General features: G+C 37.8%; 1 protein-coding gene across 17 annotated transcripts in view; it reads left to right on the top strand.

Annotated features, from left to right (window-relative positions):
• BBX (BBX high mobility group box domain containing) overlaps positions 1-27,322 on the top strand; it is a 278,550-nt gene that overhangs the window by 212,714 nt on the left and 38,514 nt on the right. For all 17 annotated transcript variants that reach the window (XM_017517145.1, XM_017517135.2, XM_017517142.2 and 14 more), the window contains 2 exons: positions 1,964-2,038; positions 9,398-9,478. In XM_017517145.1, the coding sequence (XP_017372634.1) occupies positions 1,964-2,038; positions 9,398-9,478 (156 nt within the window). The remainder of the gene's footprint in view (positions 1-1,963; positions 2,039-9,397; positions 9,479-27,322) is intronic.

Below are 27,322 nucleotides of genomic sequence, written 5' to 3'. Positions count from 1 at the left end.
CCATGCCCAGCTAATGTTTTGTATTTTTAGTAGAGACGGGGTTTCACCATGTTGACCAGGATGGTCTCGATCTTTTGACCTCGTGATCCACCCGCCTCGGCCTCCCAAAGTGCTGGGATTACAGGCGTGAGCCACCGCGCCCGGCCCACCTGATTTAATTCTTAAAGGAATATATTATATTTAGGTATAACCTGCAATATTTATGTATTTCCCTTTATATAAAGTTTATTTTTTTTTAATTTTATAGAGGTTTGGTAGGGATGAAAAGTCATGTCTGCAATAAGATTTACTGAGTTTATAATTCCTAAGACTTAAGAAAGATTTCTCTGGGTTCATTTTTGCAGTCCGTCATACTTCTACTTGGTAGTCACTTGAAATGACAAGATTCATGGTTTGACCAAGAAAAGTTCTAAAATTTTGTCCTTGAATGTCTTCAGAACACTTGGCTAGATCTTATAATGGATAAGATGGTTTATTTCTACCTAGTTTGTTAAATTGGATTTGGTTGATATTTTTTCGTCTTACTGATATTTATTCTAAAAATACTTATCTGATTAGAAAGACCCAGTAGAATGAAGTTTTCCTGATAGCTTCAGCAGTGAATACAGTTCATTACTCAGTCAGTCTCTCTGCTAATTTTTTTTTTTTTTTTTTTTTGTAGTTTTGAGACGGGGTCTTGCTGTGTTGCTCAGGCTGGTCTTGGACTCCTGGGCTCAAGTGATCTTCCTACCTCAGCCTCCCAAGGCACTGGGTATACAGATGTGAGCCACACTGTGCCCAGCTTCCTGATTCTTTCTCATTCCTAAACGTCACTTTCATACTGTATGGCTACATGGCCCCATTGTTTTTCTAACCAGTTTAACTAAAATGAAAAAAGCAGTTTTTGTGGTTAAAGGGTTATGATTAAGGTGGATTTATTGCTTAGTAAGTACCTTTTGATGGAGTTGTTGGTGAACACAGTTACTTGAAGGAAAAGACTTGTGGGATTGGGAATGGCTGAAGTTATAAGGCCTAGGCTTTCTTCTCTGTGACCCACTTTTACCCTGTTTTGTAGCTGGATAAAAGCTTTTTTCACTTTGGAACCAAAATTACTAACTGACCTTGCTCTTAAAATGTCCTTGAAAAGTATTTCCTCATGTTCCTCTGAGCGAAGTTGAAGGAAGCTACCATAATTACCAACTGGAAACAGAAGGTCCCTTAGTTGAATTAGTTGTAGGGTGGCAGACTTCTGTTAATTGTCAGACACTAATGTGTGTGTGTTTGTGTTGGGTGGGAGGATACAGGTGCTGTAAAAGAAGAAAATGCTTTTCATATTTACTAAACAATATATTGAGTTCTGATGCCATGCCATATTTTATGGGTTGTTTTTTTTTTTTCACCACAATCCTCTAAAATGCGAATTATTGTCATCATCATCAATTTACAGTTGGGAAAAATAAGTCAGAAAGTTTAGCTGAGCTGCCCAAGGTCATGTTGTGGATAAGCAGCAGAGCAGATTCAATCCCAGATACCCTGACCCACATCCATATGCTTTGCCGACACTGCTTCACAGCTGCCTCTAACTAGAGAACAGCTTGCTTGGAAGGAGTGGTGTTGGAAGAGAGTGAGTGAGTGGCTTTACTTGCACCTTTCAGCTTTTAATAATATACATTTTTTTCATTTTTTTAAGTAAGGAAATTTCTTTCAACAGGTCTCCTTAACTGCTGTTTGATATATACCTGGTACCCTTACAAAAGACAGGGCAAATGAGCCATACTCAGTCTTTGTTCTTTATAATCATCTGTTTTTAGAAACATGGCCTTTGTCCTCCCTTATCATTTATACTGCTCTTCTAAAGGGGTTGAGGGTAATGACTCATTTTAAAATCTTTATCAGTGTCTATAGTTGAAAATATATGGCAGAATCTTACGATCTCATATGGAAAAATGTCATTGTGCATTAAAAACTACTTGTTTCCTTTCAGATATCTTCAAGTACGTCCCACCCTGATGCTCCTACAAAGCAATGTCAAACATCCGCCTTGTTTCAGTTTGCAGAGGTATGGCCTTTTTAAAATGCTTATTGGGCTAAGAAAACTTGTTGAGCTCAGGAATACTGGAATGGAGTTTTAGTAATGTATAGTGAACTTCAGGCATGCCTGTTGTCATTATTAACATAATACACATAACAGAATATATATTGCTTTTTTTGCTACCTCTGGTGTAATCATAGTCAAATCAGCTTCAGATTTTACACCCATTTTATAAGCATTCATTAAAGAGCTCATTCAGAATAGGCACTTACCAGTAATGTGTTTATTTCATTCTACCTTGTTTTTAATTTATTTTAAAAGCTTGGAAAAACTGCTGTCAACACGAAGGCCAGAGGGTTTCGATTTATTAAATTTTTCCAATAGTGAAATTAGATGCTATAATTCATGAATAACTCTTTCACAGTGAATGCAGTGGTGAATACGACCTGTTAAATCAGGTTAAATTAGCTTTAAGTGTGTTATAGCTTCAGCCAGTATTTTTATTAGTATTTAATCCCAGGCTTAGATCAGGTCAGCTTTTGTAAGATCTCAGATTTCTTTGGTTTGTCAGCCAAAGAGAGCACATACCAGAGAGCAATTTTTTTTTTGGTTGGTATGCTGCAGAGACAAATCTGGTATTCTTAATTTTGCCACAAAAGCCCTGCCCTCAACCATATGCTCATTTCTAATGGGCACTATATGAAAAATAATAAAATGTATATAGTTTATGAAAATAAGATGCTATCTGCTTTAGGTCTTTTCTTTTTTCTCTTTTTATCCCAACAGAAAAATGCATATCATAAACCAAGCAATTTTTTATAGGGTTGAGAGAAAATGACAATTGAATCACTTTGATTCATTTGAATAAAGAGTATTGCATAAATGAAATGTAAAATGATATCCTTTTGGCAGAAGAAAACCTAGCATCTTACTTTGAAAATGAGAAAATATTACTTTGGACTCTTAAATTAAAAAAAAAAAAAGTGTCATTTCCTCTTGGGACAACTTGTGTCAACTACTGTGACTTTATGCCATTGGTTGGCCTGCTTCTGTATTAGGCTTCCCTGCCATAGTATTTGCTTAGCTGCTGAGGGTTGGTGTATAAGACTGGTAACGAAAATATATAACATTATTTCATAAAGAATAATTTGCTTAATTAATCTGAATAAATTAAGATTTTATTACGGTTTCCCATTACAATAACCAAGCTGTGACTTTCACTGTCTAGGGGAAACAGTTTTGTTAATAATACTTTCTTGCTTTCCTCCAGTTGCTGATGCCCATTTGTTTGATGCTAATAATCCTTCAGCGTTAAAAAGAAATGTTGGCATATTGACTAAATTTATTTTTAATGTTGATATCTGAGCCAGTTCTAACCAGCTTTTCAGAAGCATTTTTTTCAAAACAGAATTGATTTGCCACGTATTCTGTTGATTAAATTCGATACTCCATAGCATGAATATTAGAATGGTATTGGCTCATCTTTGACACATCTGATGTTTACATATCCACTGACTACCAAGAGTATTCAGCTTAATTTAAAATACCAGTATGGAGTATCTCAGCTGATGCTGGTTCTAACAGTCATCACTGCTCAGCGTATGTTTTTGTTTTGTTTTGTTTTGTTTTGTTTTGTTTTTGTTTTGAGACAGAGTTTTTCTCTTGTCACCCAGACTGGAGTGCAGTGGCACGATCTGGGCTCACTGCAAACTCCAGCTCCCAGGTTCAAGTGAGTCTCCTGCCTCAGCCTCCCAAGCAGCTGGGATTACAGGTTTTCACCACCACACCTGGATAATTTTTGTATTTTTAGTAGAGACGGGTTTCACCATGTTGGCCAGGCTGGTCATGAACTCATGACCTCAGGTGATCCACCTGCCTGGGCCTCCCAAAGTGCAGGGATTGCAGATATGAGTCACCGCACCTGGCCGTGATGATTATTTTATCAACACCATCATCAGATTCATTCAGAGCTCCTGAAGCCCTGCAGACAGCTCTAAGGAACCAGTTTGGTGGTGTAATAGCCACCATCCTGTGCTTCTGCAGGATGAGATCCCATGCCTTTCATAAACTAATTTGTCCTTGCTGCTCAGTACATTCATTCTTGAATGCATGAGATTTGCTACTTGCCTCTTAATTATGCTGAGTTTTTTTCTAGAGAAGAAAAAAACTTCTTACCTGAGAGGAGAGAGTCATGCCAGGGTAGCATTTCTAGAGGTTGCGCCTCTGCTCAACACACTTATCTCCTGAGGACTCTTGGGGTTTTTAGTCATGAAGTGTAGACCAAAATATAATGGATAGTGTAAAAATATGTAATTTCTGTTTTGCCCTAGAATGAGATGTAGTCCCCACAAGTATATAACTTTTCCTCCTTATATTTTGCAACCATTGATAATAGCCCTAGTTCCTCAGCAAATTAAATTTTTGTATCCTTGGCTGTTTAACTGTAAATGTTATATGTGTTTATCCAAGAGGAGTTCATGGTTCTCAAAGGATACGTAACTTCTCTCCTCAATTTCCTCCTCTGACCCAACAGAACCCTAACTTTCCATCTTTAACATCTTGTAATCTGACCACATTGTTAGACCAATATTGGACTGATTTTATTTAAGGCTAAATAAGAGCCAACTAGATGAACTAATAAAAAGATCTGCTAAAATCTGTTATGACCTTACGTATGCAATATAAATAGAATAGGCTATAATTACTCACTGTCGTATTCCTAAAGCTGTTAGAATTATTTCATAAAACAACATCACCTTTGAGAAAACCCAAAGACTCTTGAAATTCTTGTTTTAATTAGTCGATAGAAAAGGTTCTCAACTTTTACAGTACATCAGAGTCACTTGGAATGCTGTTTACACACAGATTGCTGGGCCCCACCACCAAAGTTTCCGACTGATTAGGTCTGGTGCTGGACCTGAGAATTTGCATTCCACAGTTTGCAACCACAGTTTGAGACCACTGCTCTATAGCTATGTGTTTTTTTAAAAAAACCCAAATTATTAAATCATTATTGTTAAGGTACATGTTAATATCTCTGGGACCTCACGGTGGAAGGGTCAAGAGAGGAAGGGATTGGTGTAAAATAGAAAATTACCCAGTGGAGCACTTTATACCCCTGTCTCTTTTCAGAGGGATTCCTGGTTCCATTATGCACACTTTAAGAGAAGTGGGTGTTTATATAATCTGGGAAACAATTTACCCTTTAAAAGTATTTAGCTTTGTAATGTCATTTTAAGATCAGGCATACAAAATTCTCAGAAACTATTTGTTGTATTTACAACCTTTTATAACACTGGGAAGAAGTTAACTAGATTTTCTCTTGGAAATGGGTTATTTATCATGTAAAATATTTATCTGAGAAACACACTTTTAATACCCTAGTAATTTCTTTAAGTCAAAAATGTTTGGCTTTTTTTTTTTTTCATTGAGTCCTGGATCTCTTCCTTGCAAGCTGAGAAAGATAAGTTTCCTTCTTAACCAAATCCAGTCATTGAAAAGCTCATGGAAGTGAATCTAAATGGAACCATAAAACTGAATAAAGCACATTTTGTTTGCAGATGCCTCATAAATGTTTACATTTAAGGAGAGAAAAATGAGGATTTAGAAAGAAACATAGAGTGCAGGGACTGTTCCTCACACCCCACCCCAATTGCAGCCTGTCTCCCATTCCAAGGTGACACTCATGTTTCATCCAGATTCAGCGTGGCCCATCCAAAGTGCCATCTACTCTGTGTTTCCAGGTTCTGATCCATTAAGTTGGTCAGAATGACTTTGCTGTCTCCATCCTCTGTTGTTTACAGGTAGAGTGACACATAGTCACTTTCTAGACCTGGTTTACCAAAGACTAAAGACTAAATATAATGTTGGAAGGGAACTGTTGTCTTTAATTATTTAACAGGCCTAAGAGCCATGACCAATTCCCATATTCTCTGATAGAGTATATCTTTGCATTGAAAAATTACATTTACCTTGAAGACACAGCTAATCTGGATGATTTAGGTAGATTTGGACATTAAAACTTTCCTTAGAAGATATTTACTTTGCTTTTATAATTTCACCAAAATTAAAATTTTGTCACAATTGGATATAAGCAATAGATGCAAATTTAATGCATTTATTTTCATGAGGGAATGCTCAGTGTGTTACGTAATATTACTTTCTATTAAAAACACCATATACTTACACTGTAACTAATTAGGTAGATGTATTATGTATTTTATTGGAAACACTAATTTTTCTTTTTAGATAAGGAGGGTAAGGTAAGGAAGAAATTACTTCTTCATTGACTCATTTATTCATTCAACAATTATCAGTCATTTTCTCCCAAGCTACAATATTTGTAATACCTTTATAATTGCAAAACACTTCCATCGTTACCTAATTTGATTCTGGTCTTTACCACCTGTTTGCTGTCCCACCTCAGGCAGCCATAAAATTAGCAATTTAACATCCAGGGTGATCATTTTTCTTAGCACTTTAGCTGTACCTCATATACTGTTACACCCACCCTCTTGCTAGCCTTTATGGATGAATACTGTTTATCCGAACATTACATAATAGTCAGAAGAGAGACTACAGTGGAACTAACTTACTGGCAAGCCCCATCCAATTTGAGAAAAATAAAAAGCATACCCATGAAATTGCTATGCACTATGGCGCACTAGTGCCCTCTACCTACTAACATAGCAAACACACGCTTCCCTCCATAGCTGACCAGTCATTGGAAAACAGATGTTAACTATATTGTTCCTATCTGAAAGGATGTATTTGTCTCCTAGGTAGAAGAGCATCGGCAGGAATGAACAGTGATATAACAAGTCATTACTGTACCAGCTACGCTTGAAATTGAAGGCATCAGCATAGATGAGATTACTGAGAGAGGGCTCTAAGACAAAACACTGAGGAAAAATGTTGAAGGGATCATTATAGAAAGAAAAGCCAGCAAAAAACCACGAGGAGTGGCCTGAGACATAGGAGGAAAGCAAGGACCCTGCAGTAATGGAAGGCAGGAAAGAGCTTTTCTAAAGAAAGACTAGCACTGTCAAATGCTGCAAAGAAATTGAGATAAGGACCCCCGCCATAGAAATTAGCGTATTTCCAGTTTTCTACCCTTCCTTCCCTCAAATTAAGAAGTTTTTGATTTAACTTTTAGAAATCATATCTCACACTAAGTAATGTCATAAAAATGTTATTGTTAGGAGATTCTGGAAATGTTGGACTATGAAAATATGTTGAACCTCCCCCCACACATGCCTTTTTGGGAATCAGGCTTCCAGCAACCTTGAGCATTTAAACTGCTGCCCTGTACCTGTAAACAGGTAACAATCCTCCCAGAGTCAATGAGGAAAACTGTTCTTACTAAACATAAGAGGACTATTCTCAAGCCTCCTCTCTGACAGTTGTACTTGAACTCTAAGGGCAGGTAATGCATCCATGCAGTCAGTCATTCATGAGCCTCTCAGTGTGCGATGCACTGCATCAGGCACAGGATATGTGGGAGTGACACACAGAGAAAAAGAAAACCTGCAGTGACAAATGCAGCAGCAGAGGGAGCCAGTGGGAAAAGCCAGAAAAACGGCATGGGGTATGAAGTGCAGTGCTACCCTGCTTCTGGGCCTTCAGTAATTCTTGAGCATGTCATGGGATTATGCGACAAATTTAATGCTCTCCAAATTACTAAATTTAATAAATATCCGCAAACATTGCCATTTTTAATTCTGTTCAATTTCAGTGTGTACCTAGTTTTTGGAATTGTATGAAATTGTACTAAAAAGGTGTTAAAGATAAATCATTAGTAATAATTGGGCCATTTATTGAGAGCATAATATCTCCTTAGCACTGCCCTACACTAGCATCAAACCTAATCTTCACAGCACAATTCCAGGCAGATATTACTATTTGTATTTTAAAGGTGAGGTAAATGAGACTCAAAACCTTATTTGCTTAAGCCCACACAGCAGCAAGTAATGAAAGCATGCCTGTCTGGCACAAAGACCGTCTTCTTTCTATTACACAACGTTGATTCAAGGCTCTGGCATTTATGTTCAGTGCCTCATTCCCTGAAGCACTGAGAGTCAGTGATATTAATGTGTTTGTTTTCTCTTAGTCCCCTGATAAGGTGAGTAAGTGAATTCAACCTGTCTAGAAAAGGTAGTAGTAGCATTTATCAGTAAAAATTCAGCAAGAGAAAAATATTCCAAACTTCAGTAAGATTGAGCCCCATAAATTTATCTTCTAAAAAAAAGTAAATGATAGAGATAAATAGAAAAGCACTCTGTTAAGACTGATAGCACCTAGGAGGAAAGAGTCCTTGTAACTTCCTTAAGCTAGGTCCTTTTTAATGGTCGAGGTAGGCCATTATTAAATACATGCCTCTGCCAAGGCCTCTTCTTCGGCAGGTATTCCAGGGAAAAGTTCCTCTAGCACTAAGCACCCAGCCTCTCCTGGAACTAACAACCTGTGGGATCTGTGGTTGCCTTTAAGGATATAGTCACAGGCAGGACTACCTCCTAAATTGAATTGGGAAATAGCTCTGTTTTAAGCTGAGAAAGAATTCAGAATCATAAAGAATGTGAAAAGCTTAGACCAAACTATCTAACAATGACAGAACTTCTCCAGGTGAAGATGCTTTGCAAATGTCTTTAAGAATTGAAAATGAAGTTTTTATTTAAAAAAAAAAAAAAGAGAAAAGGCAGTGCTGTTTATTTTTTTCAATGCCAGCCACTATTTAGCCAGATTTGCAGAAGAGAACTCAGTCAATGTTAACATTGTACCTATATTATGTACTGCAACACAGCATAGGCGGTTAACTGTATAGCTCAGACTTGCGGTCTTGATGATCAGTCTTTGCATGTACATTAGAGCATACTCTCAAAGCCAGGGTCAGTGTTTTATATAAACCTCTTAGCCTCCTAAGCTGCTGTCATATGGCCTTGCACATATATATTGGATTCTAAAAAAAATGTGTTGACTGACTTGATGCTGTCTTGCCACAGAGATCCCAAATATATTCCTCAAAAAAATTAAATAATTGTTTGGTAAATGCAAAATAACTCTTAAATCTCTTTTATATTTGACCAGTTGTTATAGAAATTGAAATGCATATCTCACTTTAAGGTTATAGAGTTAAATCTAAAGCCTAGAATATGCAATTTAATATTCTTATTGTTGAACAGCCATACCTGCTTTTGTTAATATTTTTGAGGTCTTTTACTAAAAATGGTTCTCAAAATGATCATCCCAAGTGTGACATGTTTTGTTATTTGGTACATGGGAGCAGTGATACTCTTGTAAACTAAGAAAAATTCCTGAATGTGTATGAATGAGAAGCAAAGATTCTGATATCACAACTAATATTCTCTGTGTGAATTGTCTTTAATACAGATTTCTTCAAACACTTCACAGTTGGGTGGTGCTGAGCCTGTAAAACGCTGTGGAAAGTCTGCACTCTTTCAACTGGCAGAGGCAAGTTCCTAAGAATCTATTGAGATAAGATCTGCAGAGGTGGAAATCACAAAATATTAACAGTGTTTCCTAAACTGCACCATCTCTCCTGTGACCATAAAATGTGTTACATCTAATTTTCAACAAGGAGAGGGTTGACCTTTGATTTGGAAAAACTGAATTTTGCTACTAAGAGTCATTAAGCATTGGAAAAGGTTATCCAGAGATGTTGCAAAAAATTTTTCACAGGTAGTATTTTAAAATAAGGTCACTTAGATTGGCTAAGTAAGTCCAACCTGAAGACAGAAGAATTGCTGTGGTTATTTTCCGTTTTCTCATTCCCATAAACCATCTATAAATCTCCAGAATGCACTACTTCTAAATCAGATGGTTGATGTTTTAATTTTTGTTTTCCTGGTGAAGAATTCATATGACATGTTCTAAAATCTGATGTTATAAGATGAACCAGTTGTACATTTGATGTGACATGTGTGTAAAATGCTACTGTTCCATTGGCAAAGTAGAAAACGTGCTTTCATAAAGCTGGTGAGGAACAGAGCTCTTATTGGTGGTGGATGGATTGGGGAAAAAGACGCTGGAAGCACATGTTGCTAGGGTGGGCAAGGCAATGGCTTTCTCTGCCAAGCTGTGACTACCCTACCTCAAGGGAACATGCAGAAGAAATGTTTTCAGCAGCAGGACATTCTAGTTACAGTTTTCTCTGTTGGTAAGATAAATTAGGAGGTAGAAAGTGGATGACCAAAAATGTCTTACCTTTTTTTTTCCTCTCATTTTTCTGGTTTCCTTTCAGTGAGGTTTTTTGAGTTCTTGTAGGCGATAAGATTCTTTTATAAATTTTTTGTAGTTTTATTTAACTTAGTGGGATGACCAATCAAGTTCTAAAATTTCTAATTTTTTTTTTTTTTTTTTTTTTTTTTTTGAGACGGAGTCTAGCTCTGTCACCCAGCCTGGAGTGCAGTGTTGCAGGCTCGGCTCACTGCAGCCTTTGCCTCCCAGGTTCAAGCAATTCTCCTGCCTCAACCTCCCGAGTAGCTGGGATTACAGGCGCCCGCCACCGTGCCGAGCTAGTTTTTGTGTTTTTAGTAGAGATGGGGTTTCACCATGTTGGCCAGGCTGGTCTGGAACTCCTGACCTAGTGATTCGCCTGCCTCAGCCTCCCAAAGTGCTGGGATTACAAGTGTGAGCCACTGTGCCCAGCAAAATTTCTTAATTTTATGGTAATTTGTATTATAAACACTTGTGAATTTAAAATATTTGATGTCTGTAAATTAGACTTTCAAAGATTTCCAGGTCCAAATTAGAAATTTAAAAATACAAAGGCCTTAAAAAGTAAAATTAATAAGCAATAGAACAAACTTACCCATTTTTGTCTGACAATACAATAACATGCTTCTTGTATTAGACAAATTCAGTCCAAAATAGAGGGCTACAAGGGACTGGAAAACTCTAAGGAAAACTAATGAAGACAGCAAGGAATAGTTCTAAAAAGAACTGCATGAGTCAGTGCAAAGTACTGCTTCAGATATAACTGAAACCGTGAAGATCTGACGAGAGAGAGTGTCTTTGGAGTTAGAGTTGTAAACAAACTCAGCGAGACTGGGAGGTCATGCATTTGTCTAGTAACTCTAAGACTGCGTAGATTGTCAAAAGAGTTTATTTGAATGAAGTGGTTATTTTTCTTGAATAATATGGGTGGATGGCCCTCTGCTTGTGCTGGTTGTATAATTGCATGTGTATGTATGTGGGCATACATATATATGAAAATACATATGATTTCTTAAATATTAATACTAAAATTTAAAACCAACTTTCAATATATGATATTTATCTTTAAACCATTTTCTTTGTTGTTGTTAGAAATTCATGAACCTTTGGGGTACTTTGCTGCATGGGGTGTGGTAAAGAAGTGAATTCATCTTCTTTCTTTCCTTGGCATAGCAGTCATAAAAAAAAGGATTTCTTATTAAATCAGAGCTCATTAAAAAGAACACTCTTCCAATTTGTAGGGATGCATCCCAAATATGAAACAGATGCTATGGTTTAACAGATGTTTGAATGTTGGTATCATAATTTAACGGGGTAAAATGACTGAAATAAGCCTATTCCAATTACAGCAAATCAGCTTATACTAAGACTGAGTTTCTTATGACATTTGAGTAAAAATATATACTTTTGATAAAACAGAGTCCCTAAAAAAATAATTTAACAAGAAAATTTTCTTGTATTGTTATTTGCACTGAATCAGTGTAATGTCTTAATACTAGTATGGTATATTTTAGAATAACATTCTAAAGCCTTCCAGTTTCTAATTAAACATAAATATATGCACAGTGGATTAACTAGCATCTTCAAATAATTACCAGTAGATTTATGCTTCCTTAATTTTTTTCCATGTGTATTTGATATTCATTTTTCTTTTACAAAATATAACAATTATTTCTGCTGTATTTTAAGATAAATGTAAGAGGATATTGATTATTTTTCCTATTGCCTAGAATTGGTGATGGTGTCTGCAATTTGAAGACACAACCTTAAATTCACACATTGTAAAAGGAAAGCCACCAAGAAACTACTTCCAGTTTGGGTCACACCCATCTCGGGATTTCTAAAGAGAGAGCCTAATCCAACTATTATCCTATCTACCACTCCAGCGGTTCCTCCTCTTACCCCACTCCAACCTTCAAGTCATCCTTTGGTGGAGGGTTATTATAGGCTATCCACACATCTGGAATATTTTTCCTTTTCTCTGTGTCACAGAGAGGAAAGGAAAGAAGTACTTCTCTTTCTTTATCTATGTCCCATGTCAAGGGACGTGAAGGCAGCTCCAAGAGAACCATTGTTAAAGATTGAGGAAGGTACACGCGAGAGGTATCTTCTTTGGCGAGGAGCAAAAATATTCTAGACATCAATTTATTGCTGGATCCTTCACCTGTCTGACCAGGCAAAAAGAAAACTGAAGGAAGTTAGCAGCATGGAGAGCCTCAGAATGGCCTGCTACATGCCTTAGTTGGGCATTATAAAGATGTGTGAGTTTCCCAACAGTCAAGTAGATAAATAGAAAATAGATCCATGTGATCAAGCAGGAGGCTATTGGACAGTAACAGAGAGGGATTGCATAAGGTAGGCCTGGGACATTCTCTCACATCAGGGGAGAACATGGTAGAGATGCCTTTGCACAGGACCCTCTGAGGTGCTCCTGCAAGCAGGAGGGACTCTCAACTGGTTTACTGTCTTTATACTAAAACACCAAGATACTTTATGCTGTCAAGAAGACACCTGTATCCCAACTGCCTGAGTGCCCCTTCAGCACTTGGAGGACACGTCCCGTCTGATTAGATGGTACTCCTGCCTGTTAAATATTTTGAATTTCACCCCTGCCCATGACATTACCTGAGAATGCCATTAAGTCTTATGTAGAGTTAGCAGAAACAAAGAAAATAAAGAAAAACATAAGCATGGGCAGTTGGTTGTACCTCCCTGATTCTGTCTTCTGTTCTCTAAATGAGAGGCCTCAGGCCTGTGAAAGAAGGGCCAGGAACCAGCTCAAAACTAACTACTCACCTTAACCCAAACTCCTTTCCTGTGGACTGGAGTAAGAGGAGTGAATGAGCAGTTTTTCCAAACATGAGGGTCATTGCTTACAAGAAATGTCTTCTCCATGGTGAGAGGCAAGAAGTATTTTGGGCCTATATTTACTACTATTCCCTGTACCCACCCGCCTAAACAGGCAAACAAAAAAAAAAATTGAAAGAAATTGGCAGCAGGCAGAGATACTTGGATTGGCCTCTTCTCCCACCTTTGGCATCGTAAAGACCCCCTCCGCATTTTCCAGGACTCTGGAGCCAGGAGATTTCCTGGGGAAGGTCCTAATTCATGTATATGATTGGCATTTTAAACTGAGTAACTTTTAATAGCTGAAAGTGACCTGAAAATTCTGGGATTTGTTCCAGGTATTTTTAAGGGTTTTTGTCTAAGGTCAAGGAATTGAGAAAAATATAACGCTTTATGTTTGGACCTCCTTGAAGTTCAGATTATTCAGTTTATCAGTCATTTAAGTTATGCAGGTACTTTACAGTATTGTGTTTTCTTTCATTTTGAAATTAATTAGGTCAGGTCATATAAAGAACAGCAAAGCATCCCCACTGGAGATCATTGTGCGTTATAGTGGCCATACTTGGAGGACACTGAAGAGGGTCAGAGATATCTGAACCTGTGTACATTTCAGCAAAGAAAATTCTACCCTTGAAGATCTCTCGTACCAAAACTGTCTAATATAACAAGTAAAGCAGCTTGTTCATTTATTCTCACAATAATTATTGAGGATGTATTCTCTGCCAATAACAATGAAGCTGCTGAAGTTACCTGTAGGTGTATATACGTGTATTTTTGGTGCAATGAGAACTAAAACCTATAAACCTTCGGGAACACGTTACCTCTAAGTACTGTTTTAGTGTTTTGGAGAATAACTAGAGGCTGAAGCATAAGTCTAAAAATATTGCTGTTCTGCTTTTCACTTTTCTGAAACAATTTTGAATGTTCTTTAAAATATATTATAAATTTTAATAGATCTTTCCACAGATAAAGTATTATCTAACCTAAAATGATAATGACTGACATTTATGGAGTATCTTCTGTGTGTGAGGTACTAAGTAGTTTATGTGCACTAATTTAATTCTCACAAGTGTCCTCTGAGGTAGGTACTGTCATTCCTCTTTTACACATTAGGAAACCAAAAGATACAGAAGTTACAGAACTTGTTTAAGGTCGTATGGACAGTAAGTGTTAGAGCTTAGATAGGAACCCAGGCAGTGTGTTTCCACAGCCTGTCTTCTTAAACACTAGGCTGTTCTCTCGCCTTGTTTTGGATGAATATGAAAGACTGTGCATGTTGCTTGTTATAGGAGTGTGCATATTATAAAAGTCTCTATGGAAGACAGCTTACTCCTACACATATATGTATGGCTGAATAAGATGACAGATTGTCCAAGACAGCTGTCAAAGAAATGGAGCTCATCTTTTCTTTTTTAAAACATGTCTGTGCTTTTGAAACTGCCAAGATGCCTCTTATACCCTTAAATAAGTGCTTGTTTGTGAATGTACTTTGGAAGATACTATGGTGATTATAGGAAATTATGGTACACAACTCCTGTCCTCAAGGAGCTTATTCTGTAGTTGCAGAGAGATATATCTTATCTCTGTTTATCAAGTTAAGGAATAAGAAATAGTGCAAGTGATTTTATAAGGAATCATAAAATGAAATGATGAAACCCCACTTGAGTGATGAGTAACACACAAAAATGGATGTGTAAAACTAAGGAAGGGAGACCATACTAGGAATGTTCTGGAGACCAAGCACAAGGGAAAGAACAATGAAGATGGTTCTCAATGAAGGAGTTAAGAAACCACTAGAAGTTGAAACTAGCAGTCTTTGGCTGACATCCAACCTGGAGAGATCCTTTGTTTGTCCTATATTTTATTTACCTATATCATATTTTGCAGTTCAATTATTGGCTAATATTTGAAGGGTAAAATTTCAAGTAAATATACATTTCTGACTTACGAAAATTTAGAGGACCTAGACATATCGAGCCAGCCTTCCTCCATGACAACAGTTGGTCAGAGTTGATTAATGGCTGCCCTCTTAGATGCTTGTTCTCCAAATGACTGTCCTCTTCTTTCCCTGCTGAGCCCTGACTCTGAAGCCAACAGTCATCGCCGTCATCCACGTAAATTTACTCACTTCCCTCCTTTATACCTGGCCACCATATATAGCGGGGATTGTGACTTACACCTAATTAAGTGGACAGTTAGGGGAGATAAAGCAAAGGGATAAAGGCAAGAACAGGAGAGAGGTAGATGGTAACAAGTATATCAGATTGGCAGGAAGACAGGGCTGTGTTTATGGAAGATGAAGGTAAAGTGTAGCTGTGAGTCAGAATTGGGAGGATGTTTAGTGCAGAGCAAAGAATATGTACTGGGGAAATAATGAGGAGCCATTGAAGATTTAGGACAGGGTTACACAGTGATAAAAGCAGCAGTTAGAGAGATCTTGGCAGCCGTGTGTGGAATGGAGTGGAAAGCCTCTGTGGACATCAGGTGAGAGAAGATAAGAACCGGAATTGAGAGAGCTGACATTGGGAACGGGAGGCAGAAAGAAATGCCAGTGGTATTCAAGTGGAGTGTACAAGTGAGTCAATGAGAGAGACAAAGAAAAAGACGAGTCAACAATAACGCCACACTAAACCTAAGTGTTTGACCTTGACCCTGGAGCCCTGCTTCAGGAAGGCTGGGCATTTACAAGGAGTAAGCCCTGCTAGAAAAGAGAAGAACTGAAAGATGCTAAGTGGGGAAGAGAAATTCAATAATAGAAGAGTGGAAAAGGGAGGAGATTGCTAGCCAAGAAAATAGTTGAGTTTAGGAAGCAGAGACCTGCATTCCTCAGAGCACAGATGACAAAGACAGGCACCATAGATCCTTCCAGTGTTCCCACTTGGTGGTGGTATTTGATCAATGTATGACTCCATTTAAGATTTCTGTTGTGTCTTCATACTGTTGATGTGCATTATCCCTTCCATCCTCTAGTAACCCCCTTAAAGCCCAGAACATCCCTCCTTAGCTCCGCCAACACTGTCATCATATAAATGAATTATAATACTTAAAACACATTTAAGGGGACCTTTTGTGGTGGGTTTCTTTCCTTATCATTTTATACAAAGTTGTGAGTCGTTTTTAGAAAACTCCTATTCTAAAACTTTTCACCTCATCCCCAATTGCACTAGGTTATTTTTGGAGAAACAAAGTATAAAAAGGTACTTAATGACTACCCTTAACCTCTTTGGGGGAAACTTTAGTAGATGGGTTTATGGAGCAAAGACAGCTTCCACCCCATCCAAAGTCTTCAGAAACTGTACCATTTCTGAGGAAACTGTGAGTAAAGACAAATACGTAAATCGCCATTTTACCTAGTCCAGTTGCTTCAGCAGACTAAAAAACTGTTATGCCCAGATTTTAGGGACCACTGTCCTGTGACAGTTCTCTTTTATGGTAAGCAGAATTGAATTTCTTAGCAGCAATGGTATTCTCAGAAACCATCAACCAGTGTTTATTTCTGTGGCACAAATGTTCGGGTTTTGTTTAATTATGGGAGAAATGCACATCTTGAAAAACACTGCTAAAATGCTATCCTAAGGTTATGTCTGCACCGTTTTGGCAGATAATAAGCCAGTACAAAATGATTGTAAATATACTTTGGCTGCAAAACATTTATTTTGTACTAAAAAGCAGAGATTTGGAAATAGAAACTTCTTGATTGGTGTCAGTAGGTCTGTTTTCACACTGCCTTGTTTTTAATCTAGCCAGCTCCTTTATAATAGACAATGAAAGACAAAGTATAATTAAGAATGAAATAATATGGTACATTTTGGAACTGCTTACCATGTCTTAGGACAGAATTGAGCATCTCTAATTTGAAAATTAAAAATCCAAAATGGTATAGAATCAAAAACTTTGAGTTCTGACATGACCTCACAAGCAGAAAATTTCACACCTGACACCATTGCTTTTTGACAGTTAAGTGTACACAAACTTTGTTTCTTATACATCATTATTTCAAATAGTGTATAAAATTACCTTCAGCCTATTAATATACAGTATATATGAAACATAAATGAATTTTCTGTTCAGACTTGGGTCCTATCCCTAAGATATCTCATTATGTATGTGCCCAAGTATTTCAAAATTCTAAAAAGTCCAAAATCTGAGACACTTCTGATACCAAGGTTTTCACATAGGGGATACACAACCTCCACCAGTTAAATGATTTCTACTTCTGTGGTAGTACTTTTTATCTAGTACACATAATTTGTTATTTTTTCACTGATCATTTTATTAAATCTTTTAAAGCAGAACACATTAACAAATGAATCACTATCAGGAGAAAAGAATACATTTTAAAATATCTGATTCAGAAAGATAAAAGCTTGATGCAGACAAGGCTTATTTTGTCTCTAAAGTGAGTTCACAGTAACAAACCCCGAGCCTAAGGTTTGGTTTCACCTCATCTAAAAGTGTAATAGCCCCCCTGAACCCAGGAACATAAAATAAAATCCCTTTACTACACATTTTGTCTCACCCCTTCAGTATTTCTGGTGCATCTTTTTCTTTGTAATCATTTTGAAGATAATTTTTATACATGGTCTAATAGGCGCATCCTTAGGAATCCTAGGTATTAACATCTTGATGTTTTTGTTTTTCTTTTGGGAGTGAGTTCCATTTCTTTCAGCACATCATTGTCAGACCTTTCTGACTACACAAAACAGTGAAAAACCTCTGTGTGGTTTTTATTGACAGAGGTAAAATTAAAATATTGGAGATTAATTTCACTGGTGTTCTTGGGAAGTATAACTAAGGACAGTGTGATTGCTGGACTGGACCAAGCAGTAGCATGGTCATAGTTAGCATTGTTTTGGTGGTGGTGGTGGTGGTGTTTTGAGATGGAGTCTTGCTCTGTCGCCCGGGCTGGAGTACAGTGGCGTGATCTCGGCCCACTGCAACCTCTGCCTCCCGGGTTCATGCAATTCTCCTGCCTCAGCCTCCCAAGTAGCTGGAATCACAAGCACGCACCACCACAACCAGCTAATTTTGTATTTTCAATATAGACAGCGTTTCACCATTTTGGTCAGGCTGGAGTCTCAAACTCCTGACCACAGGTGATTGACCCACCTCAGCCTCCCAAAGTGCTGGGATTACAGGCGTGAGCCACTGCATCCAGCCAGCATTGTTTTTTATAGACTTGTGACTCTTTTCTTGTGTGAATTCAAATGCATTTTAGACTCATTGATTACCTCAGAACTAACGAACCATCCAATTAAACACAATTATCTGTTGAATGCTTTCTGTTTGAAAGGTACTGGGATATTCTTGGAGGAGAATACAAAAGTGAGCAGAATACATTTTGTGCCCACTGATTTATAGTTATAAAAAAATAAAGTTGTACCTGAGGGAATAGATGATAGGTATCAAATATTTATGCCCATCATTTGATTTAAAACATTAACATTTTAACTTCTTTGAATGCAGTCATGGGAATTCCATCCCTGGAAAATGTCCAGATGATTTTTCATTCTTACTTTTTAAAAAGGTTATTGTCCAATTTAAAATAATATTAGAAGAATAAATTGTCATTTACTGAGGCGTGTACTGTTTCAAAGCCTGATTATAACTCACCCTCTATTAAGGGCAGGTTGACTAAATTAATACCAGCCATTAATTCTGTTCCCTACAATGCAGCCTTATTCACTTGAGTTCACATCGATTTGTGTTCTTTGATGCCTTCTGTGTGCTTGTCTGTGTGCACATCCGTGCATATGTGCATAATGTAGTTTGTATGCACATTTGTAAGTCCCACTGAAGTGTTGATGAGTGCATCCAAAAGTAGATGTAAGTGTATCTACTTGTACCCTAAAGTAGAACTGAGCTTTCTTACATGTTTCTTAGAGTTGCTTCTTGAAAGACAACTGATTTGAGGTCTTCTGAACCTAATTTTGTTGTTTATTTTTCCCCTAACGATAGAATCATTCAACTCTAGAATGAACACGTAGAGCAAAGCAGTATACCAAAGACATGTGATGCTATTAATGATACTAATCTGAATATTACTAATAAGCTAGTATTTATTCCATATGGCATAATGCCCCAGAGGGATGGTTATTACAATACATCATTTTTGCTCTGTACTAGGCACTATTTTAAGTACTGTTACATGTGCAACTCATCAAACCTCAGTTTTCCCAAGGCGATAATTTTACAATACATATTTCATACATTGAGAAACTGAGGCACAGAAAGCTTTGGAGAAAATAGCTCCTCAGCAGCAGAGCCTGTCTACAATCCTAGACAGTCTGACACTGGCCCTAGCATCCCTGCTTTTTGTAGGTATTTCGTGTGTGCTGGGAGTGGGGGTTGGTGTTTTTTCTTTTTTCTTAAGACAGAGTCTTACTGTGTTGCCCACACTGGTTTCAAATTCCTGGCCTCAAGCAATCCTCTTGCTTCAGCCTCCCAAAGCATTGGTATTACAGGTGTAACCTAACCTCGCCTTTCCCATCCCTGCCTTTTGAAACTGCCTTTCGGTACATCACTGTCAGACCTTTCTGACCGCACAAAACAGTGACTGCTGATGGCTTCCGACTGCCTTCCTCAGCTCCTGTATGGCCTGCTTCCACCGGGTTCCTCCAGTGGGAGGCACTGGCTGGAGACCTGGGGATGGGAGGATGGGAGAGGCCAGGGATTTGCTCACATACAAGAGTGCTGTGTCTTATAAATGTTACTACATTCAAAGCTGTTCCCAGGTTTTGTTTATGTCTTGTGGAAATGCCTAATATGCAGGAGACCAAATTAAAAAAAAAAAAAAAATTGCCGGGCACGGTGGCTCACGCCTGTAATCCCAGCACTTTGGGAGGCCAAGGCGGGTGGATCACGAGGTCAAGAGATCGAGACCATCCTGGTCAACATGGTGAAACCCCGCCTCTACTAAAAATACAAAAAATCAGCTGGGCATGGTGGTGCGTGCCTGTAATCCCAGCGACTCAGGAGGCTGAGGCAGGAGAATTGCCTGAACCCAGGAGGCGGAGGTTGTGGTGAGCCGAGATCGCGCCATTGCACTCCAGCCTGGGTAAAAAGAGTGAAACTCCATCTCACAAAAAAATAAAAATAATAAAAATAATAAAAAAATTAAAATTATGAAATTTATTTGTAGTAATTTTCATAGTAATAGACAAGGAACTAAAGTGCTTAGAAGATGCTTAAAAGGAGAGTGCTTTAGAAGGAAATTGCTTTAAAGAATCAAACGTATACTTTTGACGTAAGGAAAAGTGAGTTTAAAAGAATTCAGAGACTGAACATGCAAATAAGCACTAAAATGGAATAAGGACTGTGGTGAGAATATCTGTCTGTCTCTCTCTTCACACACATATACACGTACGATCTCAATAAAAGAATGAGGAAGATTTTTTCAAATTGTGATTATGCATAAACTAATGAATTTATTTGTAAAAGAATATAAATCTTGTATGACAACCAAGGAGAAATACAAAAGTATGGTATTGACTAGTAAAAAACAAAAAACTGTAAAATCCAGTGTGAGGTAAGGCTTGGCAAAAATGAATAAATCTTAAGACCATTTATAAGTGTTTGGAGCTACATAAAGAAATTTGCTTTGTCTGGATTAGAGAAAGTAAAGCCAACAAGAAACAAGAGAAGGCAAACTATATAGTTACTGTTTTTGTCACCATTTGGTGGGGGGGCAAGGAAAATTATTATCAAACCAAAAAGTATAGATTAAAAAAAAGATAAGTGTATATTAAATTAAAGTTAGAATAAGCTAGAATACAATACACATGGTCTTAGTATATTAATTCAGGTTTCTGGTAGCAGAAAAAACAGATTGTAGGATAACACAAGAACTTGCAAACGGGGTTTCAGCCTCACTTTTGATAATCTTTGATAAGTTTTGTGAAATATGAGAGCTCAATAGGAACAAAAAGGGGAAAATTTCACTTTAATTTTTAAAAAGAATAAGCCTGATTTCTAAAATACAGACTATTCATTCCTAGAAACCTTTGAGAATTATTATTTTTTAATTGTACTTTAGGTTCTGGGGCACATGTGCAGATCATGCAGGATTGTTGCATAGGTACACACATGGCAATGTGGTTTGCTGCCTCCATCCTCCTGTCACCTACATCTGGCATTTCTCCCCATGTTATCCCTCCTTGATCTCCCCACCCACCCCTGCTCTTCATCCCTTGTCCCCCACAACAGACCCCAGTGTGTGGTGCTCCCCTCCCTGTGTCCATGTGTTCTCATTGTTCAACAGCCACCTATGAGTGAGAACACACAGTGTTTGATTTTCCATTCTCATGTCAGTTTGCTGAGAATGATGGTTTCCAGATTCATCCATGTCCCTACAAAGGACACGAACCCATCGTTTTTGATGGCTGCATAATATTCCATGGTGTATATGTGCCACATTTTCCTTGTCCAGTCTATCATCGATGGGCGTTTGGGTTGGTTCCAGGTCTTTGCTATTGTAAACAGTTCCACTATGAACATATGTGTGCATGTGTCCTTATAATAGAATGATTTCTAATCCTGTGGGTATATACCCAGTAATGAGATTGCTGGGTCAAATGGAATATCTCTTTCTAGATCCTTGAGGAATCACCACACTGTCTTCCACAATGGTTGAACTAGTTTGCACTCCCACCAACAATATAAAAGTGTTCCTCTTTTTCCACATCCTCTCCAGCATCTGTCTCCAGATCTTTTAATGATCGCCATTCTAACTGGCATGAGGTGATATCTCAATGTGGCTTTGATTTGCATTTCTCTAATAATGTGATGATGAGCATTTTTTATATGTTTGTTGGCCTCATATATGTCTCCTTTGGAAAAGTGTCTGTTCATATCTTTCTCCCACTTTTGGATGGGTTTCTTTGTTTTTTTTCTCATAAATCTGTTTTAGTTCTTTGTAGATTCTGGATATCAGCCCTTTGTCAGATGGGTAGATTGCAAAAATTTTTTGCCATTCTGTTGGTTGCTGGTTCACTCTAATGATTGTTTCCTTTGCTGTGCAGAAGCTCTGGAGTTTAATTAGATCCCATTTGTTTATTTTGGCTTTTGTTGCCATTGCTTTTGGTGTTGTAGTCATGAAGTCCTTGCCTATGCCTATGTCCTGAATGGTTTTGCCTAGGTTTTCTTCTAGGGTTTTTGTGGTGTTAGGTCTTATGTTTAAGTCTTTAATCCATCTGGACTTAATTTTAGTGTAAGGTGTCAGGATCATTCTAATCATGTTTGAATCATGATTAGAAAAGAAGAAGAAAAAGAATCATGGCAGAAAAGAAGAAGAAAACAGAGAATTATCAAAGTCTCTCTGAAAAGGGTCATTGTCAAATGTGTCATCCCACAGTCTCTGCCCTGCCCACTGCCTTCTGCCCCACATGGCTGCTGACTGCCTTTTCTCAGTTCCTGTGCCCCTGCTTCCATGCAGGTTCTGCTAATAGGAGACACTGTCAGGAAACTGGGAGATGGCAGGAAAGGAGAGGCCAGGGTCAGCATCAGGGTAAGGCAAAGGCAGCTTCTCTTCTATGTTCCGGCCCTCTCCAGATAGGTGCCCCAGGCTTCCCAGTTCCACTGGGGACCTGTCCCCTGAGCTTCAGTGTCACTCTTTCCCCTATTTGTTTCTTCTGTGGCTTCCTGTTGTTGCCAACCCCTGGGTTTTCTCACTACCTCCTGTTTGGGTGCCTCAGCTCTCTGTAGCCTGTGTAACTAACCTATTCCCTGCCTTAAATTCCCACTGTTAGTTACGCTTTAGGTTGCCTCCATTTGCCTAATTAGACCCTGACTGGTGCAAAAGCCAAACTCATTTTCTAATTGGTATAGTTACGGTTGGTCATAAGATTGAGTAAGAGAATGCTATTGGCATGCTTTATCCAGATTTTAGCAAGACTTTTGACAGGTAATGTTATGATGTTTTGTGAACAAAATGGGAGGAATTTTGACTGGATTATAAAAAAAATTCTTAGATTGCTGAAGTTTATTAATGTTCAAATGATCTTCATGAAAGGGCTCTAGAAGTTTGGCAGAAGGCCCTGTCCTTGGCCATGTCCTGCTCAACATTATTACCAAAGATTTGGACAAAGACGTGAAAAGCAGCTTTCTTATTAAGTTTATTATGAAGACATCAACTTAATAAGAAAATATGGAAAGCCTTGCATCTAAATACAAAACATAAATTATAAAAATACGGAATGGGAGAGACCAAGTTTACCAGCATATTATGTGGGTATAAAAACATCCAGAATTTTACGTGACCATAATGTCATAGAAGCCAGAAATGTGACCTATTTTTAAAAAATTAATCTGAGTCCCATTAAAAGAGCATTCTTATCAACTGATGAATACTTACCCCTTCTCATCTAGTATAACCTAGGAACATAGTTTTTTAAAAAATATTGTTAAATTAAAATATTTAGCCAGACGCAGTGGCTCATGCCTATACTTTCAGCACTTTAGGGGATTGAGGTAGGAGGATCACTTGAGGCCAGGAGTTGGAGAGCATCCTAGGCAACATAGCAAGAACCCTGTTCTCTATAGGGTGGGGAAAAAAAAAAAGCTGGGCGTGGTGGCATCAACCTGTAGTCCTAGCTACTCGGGAGGCTGAGATGTGAGGATCACTTGTACCCTGGAGGTTGAGGCTGCAGTGAGCTATGATCATGCCACTGCACTCCAGTCTACATAAGAGAGAAAGACCCTGTCTCAGATAGATAGATAGATAGGCAATTTTCATTTTCCCCAACCTTTATAAAGCTTTGTATCATTTACAGGTTGCGTTTGCATACATAATTCTTCATTTTTGCCTCACAACAGCCCAATGTAGGATGCACTGTTACCGTATTTCTCAGCCTGTTTCCTCCTAGAGGTTCAAGTCTAAGTTACATAGCTCACTGTTGTGGCTTTAAGCAAACTAGATGCTTGGTCATGAGCCCAGCCTCTTTCAATAAAACCTACCTCACTTCAGAACATTTAGTGCATCTAGGTAAGAGGGCCCCAACTTTGGAAGTATGGAAGCCTTTACATGTAATGTGCTGTTAAGGGAGATGAGAAGAGACTTATGGAAACATAAAGGCTGTCTTCAAGTATCGAATCTGTCATATGAGAAAGAGTAAATTCATGTGTTTTCAGGGAATAGAACTAAGGGTGATTGATTTTTGCTCAATATTTTAAAAATTCAAGCAGAATTGTTCTCTAATAGAGTGATATGCTCATTGTCTTTGTGCAAAAGTTGATTAACTAACTCTGAAGAATATTGTAGTAAAATGAATTCCTGAATTGGGTAGGTTAAAGTAGAAAACCTCTAGAGTGACGGCCAACTCTGACAGTCTGATTGGGTTTTTTTGTTAATGAGTAGATTTGCGATTTGTAGTTTTAATTCAGTTATTTGATTCACACTTATAGTTTCACTTCCAGCAATATAATTGTTTTTTCTATAATTTAGGATTAGCATACTCTGTGAAAAAAATTTTAAGAGCCTGAAATGAGGAAGTAAAGCATGACTAGTGTTTGGTGTAATTACCTACACAAGAAATATTGTGCTATTTTCCAGAATGTGTCCCCAGAGTGAATGTATGCATTTGTTCCATTTCATTCCTAGCTGTAGAATCCTATCAGGGGTGATGAGAGAATCATTTTGAAATATATTGAACCAGAGAATAGAGTCTGCAAAGTATTATTAAGTCTGCTAAGGTGAACCTGTGCAAATGCAAACTGTCAGCATACCACAAAAAACTAGTGCCTATATCGTAAAGTTTCCTGAAGTGACCTATTAAAAGCCACCAGAGTGACAGTGGCTGAAAAAGCATAAAATTTACTTTGAGAATGCCTTTCTAGCCGTCTTTCCAGAGCTAATAGAATTTCTCTCCCCACATGGGATAGTTATTCATTAGGGGCTATAATAGTTGAGAAAGGAAAATAAAAATTATTTCAAAATTGATTAAAACAAACAAAAAAAACAGTACATTCTTCCAGAAGAGTAAAACATGCAGCAAATATTAAAGAGTTCAATGATTCAGAATTAACTTAAGATAACATTTTTCTTTGAGCTTATTTCTGGTTATGTTTAATAAAGAGAAGTTCATCGTCTTCTTAGCCACTTGCTGAGGTCTAAAGGTTAGCTTACCTGAGTTCTTGAAAAAGACAGCTCTATTGTGAATCCTTAATATTTCGTGTCTTCCCTGTGAATGATCCGAAGGGCTGTGTGCTCTTGTCATGTTCACTTTTTTTAATTGCAGTGTCTGCCTCTCCCCACCCTTCCTTTAATTTCTTCCCAGACTTAACTAATCATAACATAATTCTCACAGGAAGATTGGTGATGCATTGAAAATACTAAGAGAAAAATTAGGCAAAAGAGCATCTGGTATTTAATTCAATGTATTTTCCATCTAAAAAATGAATTTTACAGATGGTAATGATCTCTGACAGCTTACTGCCATTTAATAAAATGATGATTTTTAAAAACAGATCAGTTTCCTACTTATGTGCTTGATTTTGCATTGACTCAGCAACCCCCAATACTCTTTCCCTTGTAACTTGCCAATACAAAGTAGATAAGTTACGACCAAGACTTCCTTGCTGCCCTTGACCAAATCAGCATCATCAATGTCTTGATAAGTTCCTCAAAGGCAGACAGACCTGATCTTTTTTTTTTTTTTTTTTTTTGAGGCGGAGTTTCCCTCTTGTTACCCAGACTGGAGTGCAATGGTGCTATCTTGGCTCACCGCAACCTCTGCCTCCTGGGTTGAAGCAATTCTCCTGCCCCAGCCTCCTGAGTAGCTAGGACTACAGGCATGCACCACCATGCCCAGCTAATTTTTGTATTTTTAGTAGAGATGGGGTTTCACCATGTTGGCCAGGATGGTCTCGATCTCTTGACCTCATGAGCCACCTGCCTCGGCCTCCCAAAGTGCTGGGATTATAGGCATGAGCCACCGCGCCTGGCCCCAACCTTATTGATTTTTGTATCGTTAGTGTCCTCCGTGGGAGCTCGCATTTTGGGAGCCTTGCAGTTAAGTGTGTATCAATGAAAACCCAGGCATTGAAAACAAGTTTTACAATAAGCTTAAATTTTCCCTTCTAAAAAACTGCTCTGTATTAAAGTTTCAAGGTATCTGGGAGCCAGAGAGGAAGATGACAACTTTCCCCTTGAATGTTCTATACATGAAATTTGGGGAGTTTTGATGAAGAATGTAAAAACTTAACCAAATTGGGGCCCAATGTGTTTTGGTATTCAGAATCTTTCAGATTTCAGAAAAATGATACAATAGATACATATTACACTAAGTTCCCCAGTGTGTATTCAAATGCATCACGATTCCGGTGACAGAAATGTATAAATAGTCACAGCAAGTGAAATAAACTGTGTAAGACTGTAAACAATTTCAGGTTGGTTCAGGTTAGAATTTTCAGCCAATTGAGTTCACATCAGATCAGATTTGCCACCAAATGAATTAAGGAAACAAAAACAAAAGTTTGTTCCCAGAGCTTTTGTGACTTCAGAGTTGTCTGTTAGCGTTTGTGGACCTAGACAATGTTTTGTTCATTAATCAAAACCTTCTGTAATTGTTTAGTGAATCATCATATTATTTTTAAGTGGACAGGGAGAAATTATTCGTTTTCCTCATTTCCCTTGGGGAAAAAATAAAAAGCAAACATCTGAAGAGAGTTTTTGGATGATTAAAACAGACTGAGCATTCCTAATCTGAAAATCCAAACTCCAAAATGCTGCCAAATCTAAAACTTTTTGTGTACTGACAGGACACTCAAAGAAAATGCTCATTGGAGCATTTCAGATTTCTGATTTTCAGTTTCAGAATTCTCAATCAGTAAGTATTTAATGCAAACACTCCAAAATTAAAAAAAAAAAATCCAAATTTGAAACACTTTGGTTTTCAAGCATTTCGAATAAGGGATATTCAACCTGTACTACAGTTAAGTACATCATCTCACTTATACCACACAGAATCCTCTGAGATAGAATCTAGGATTATTTTCCTTTTACAGAAGCCACAGAGGAGTGAGGGGATAAGTGATTCACTCTGGGTCGCAAAGTTAATAAGTAGCAAAAGTAAGAATCAAACTTGGGTCTCTCAACTCTGAATCCCCTCCTCCTTCTACCAGGTCTTGTTTTCATAGGAAATGCTTCTTTTGAAACTGGGAAATGACAATTCAGAGATATTTTGACGAGAGTTGAATGATTGTATGCCAGTGCCCACAGCCTTCTATTAATTTGAT

This window comes from Cebus imitator, unplaced genomic scaffold (genome assembly GCF_001604975.1).
Source record: "Cebus imitator isolate Cc_AM_T3 unplaced genomic scaffold, Cebus_imitator-1.0 Scaffold619, whole genome shotgun sequence".
Classification (NCBI taxonomy): domain Eukaryota; kingdom Metazoa; phylum Chordata; class Mammalia; order Primates; family Cebidae; genus Cebus; species Cebus imitator.
The sequence above is the reverse complement of the archived record's forward strand: the minus strand, read 5'-3'. Positions and strand labels throughout refer to the sequence as shown.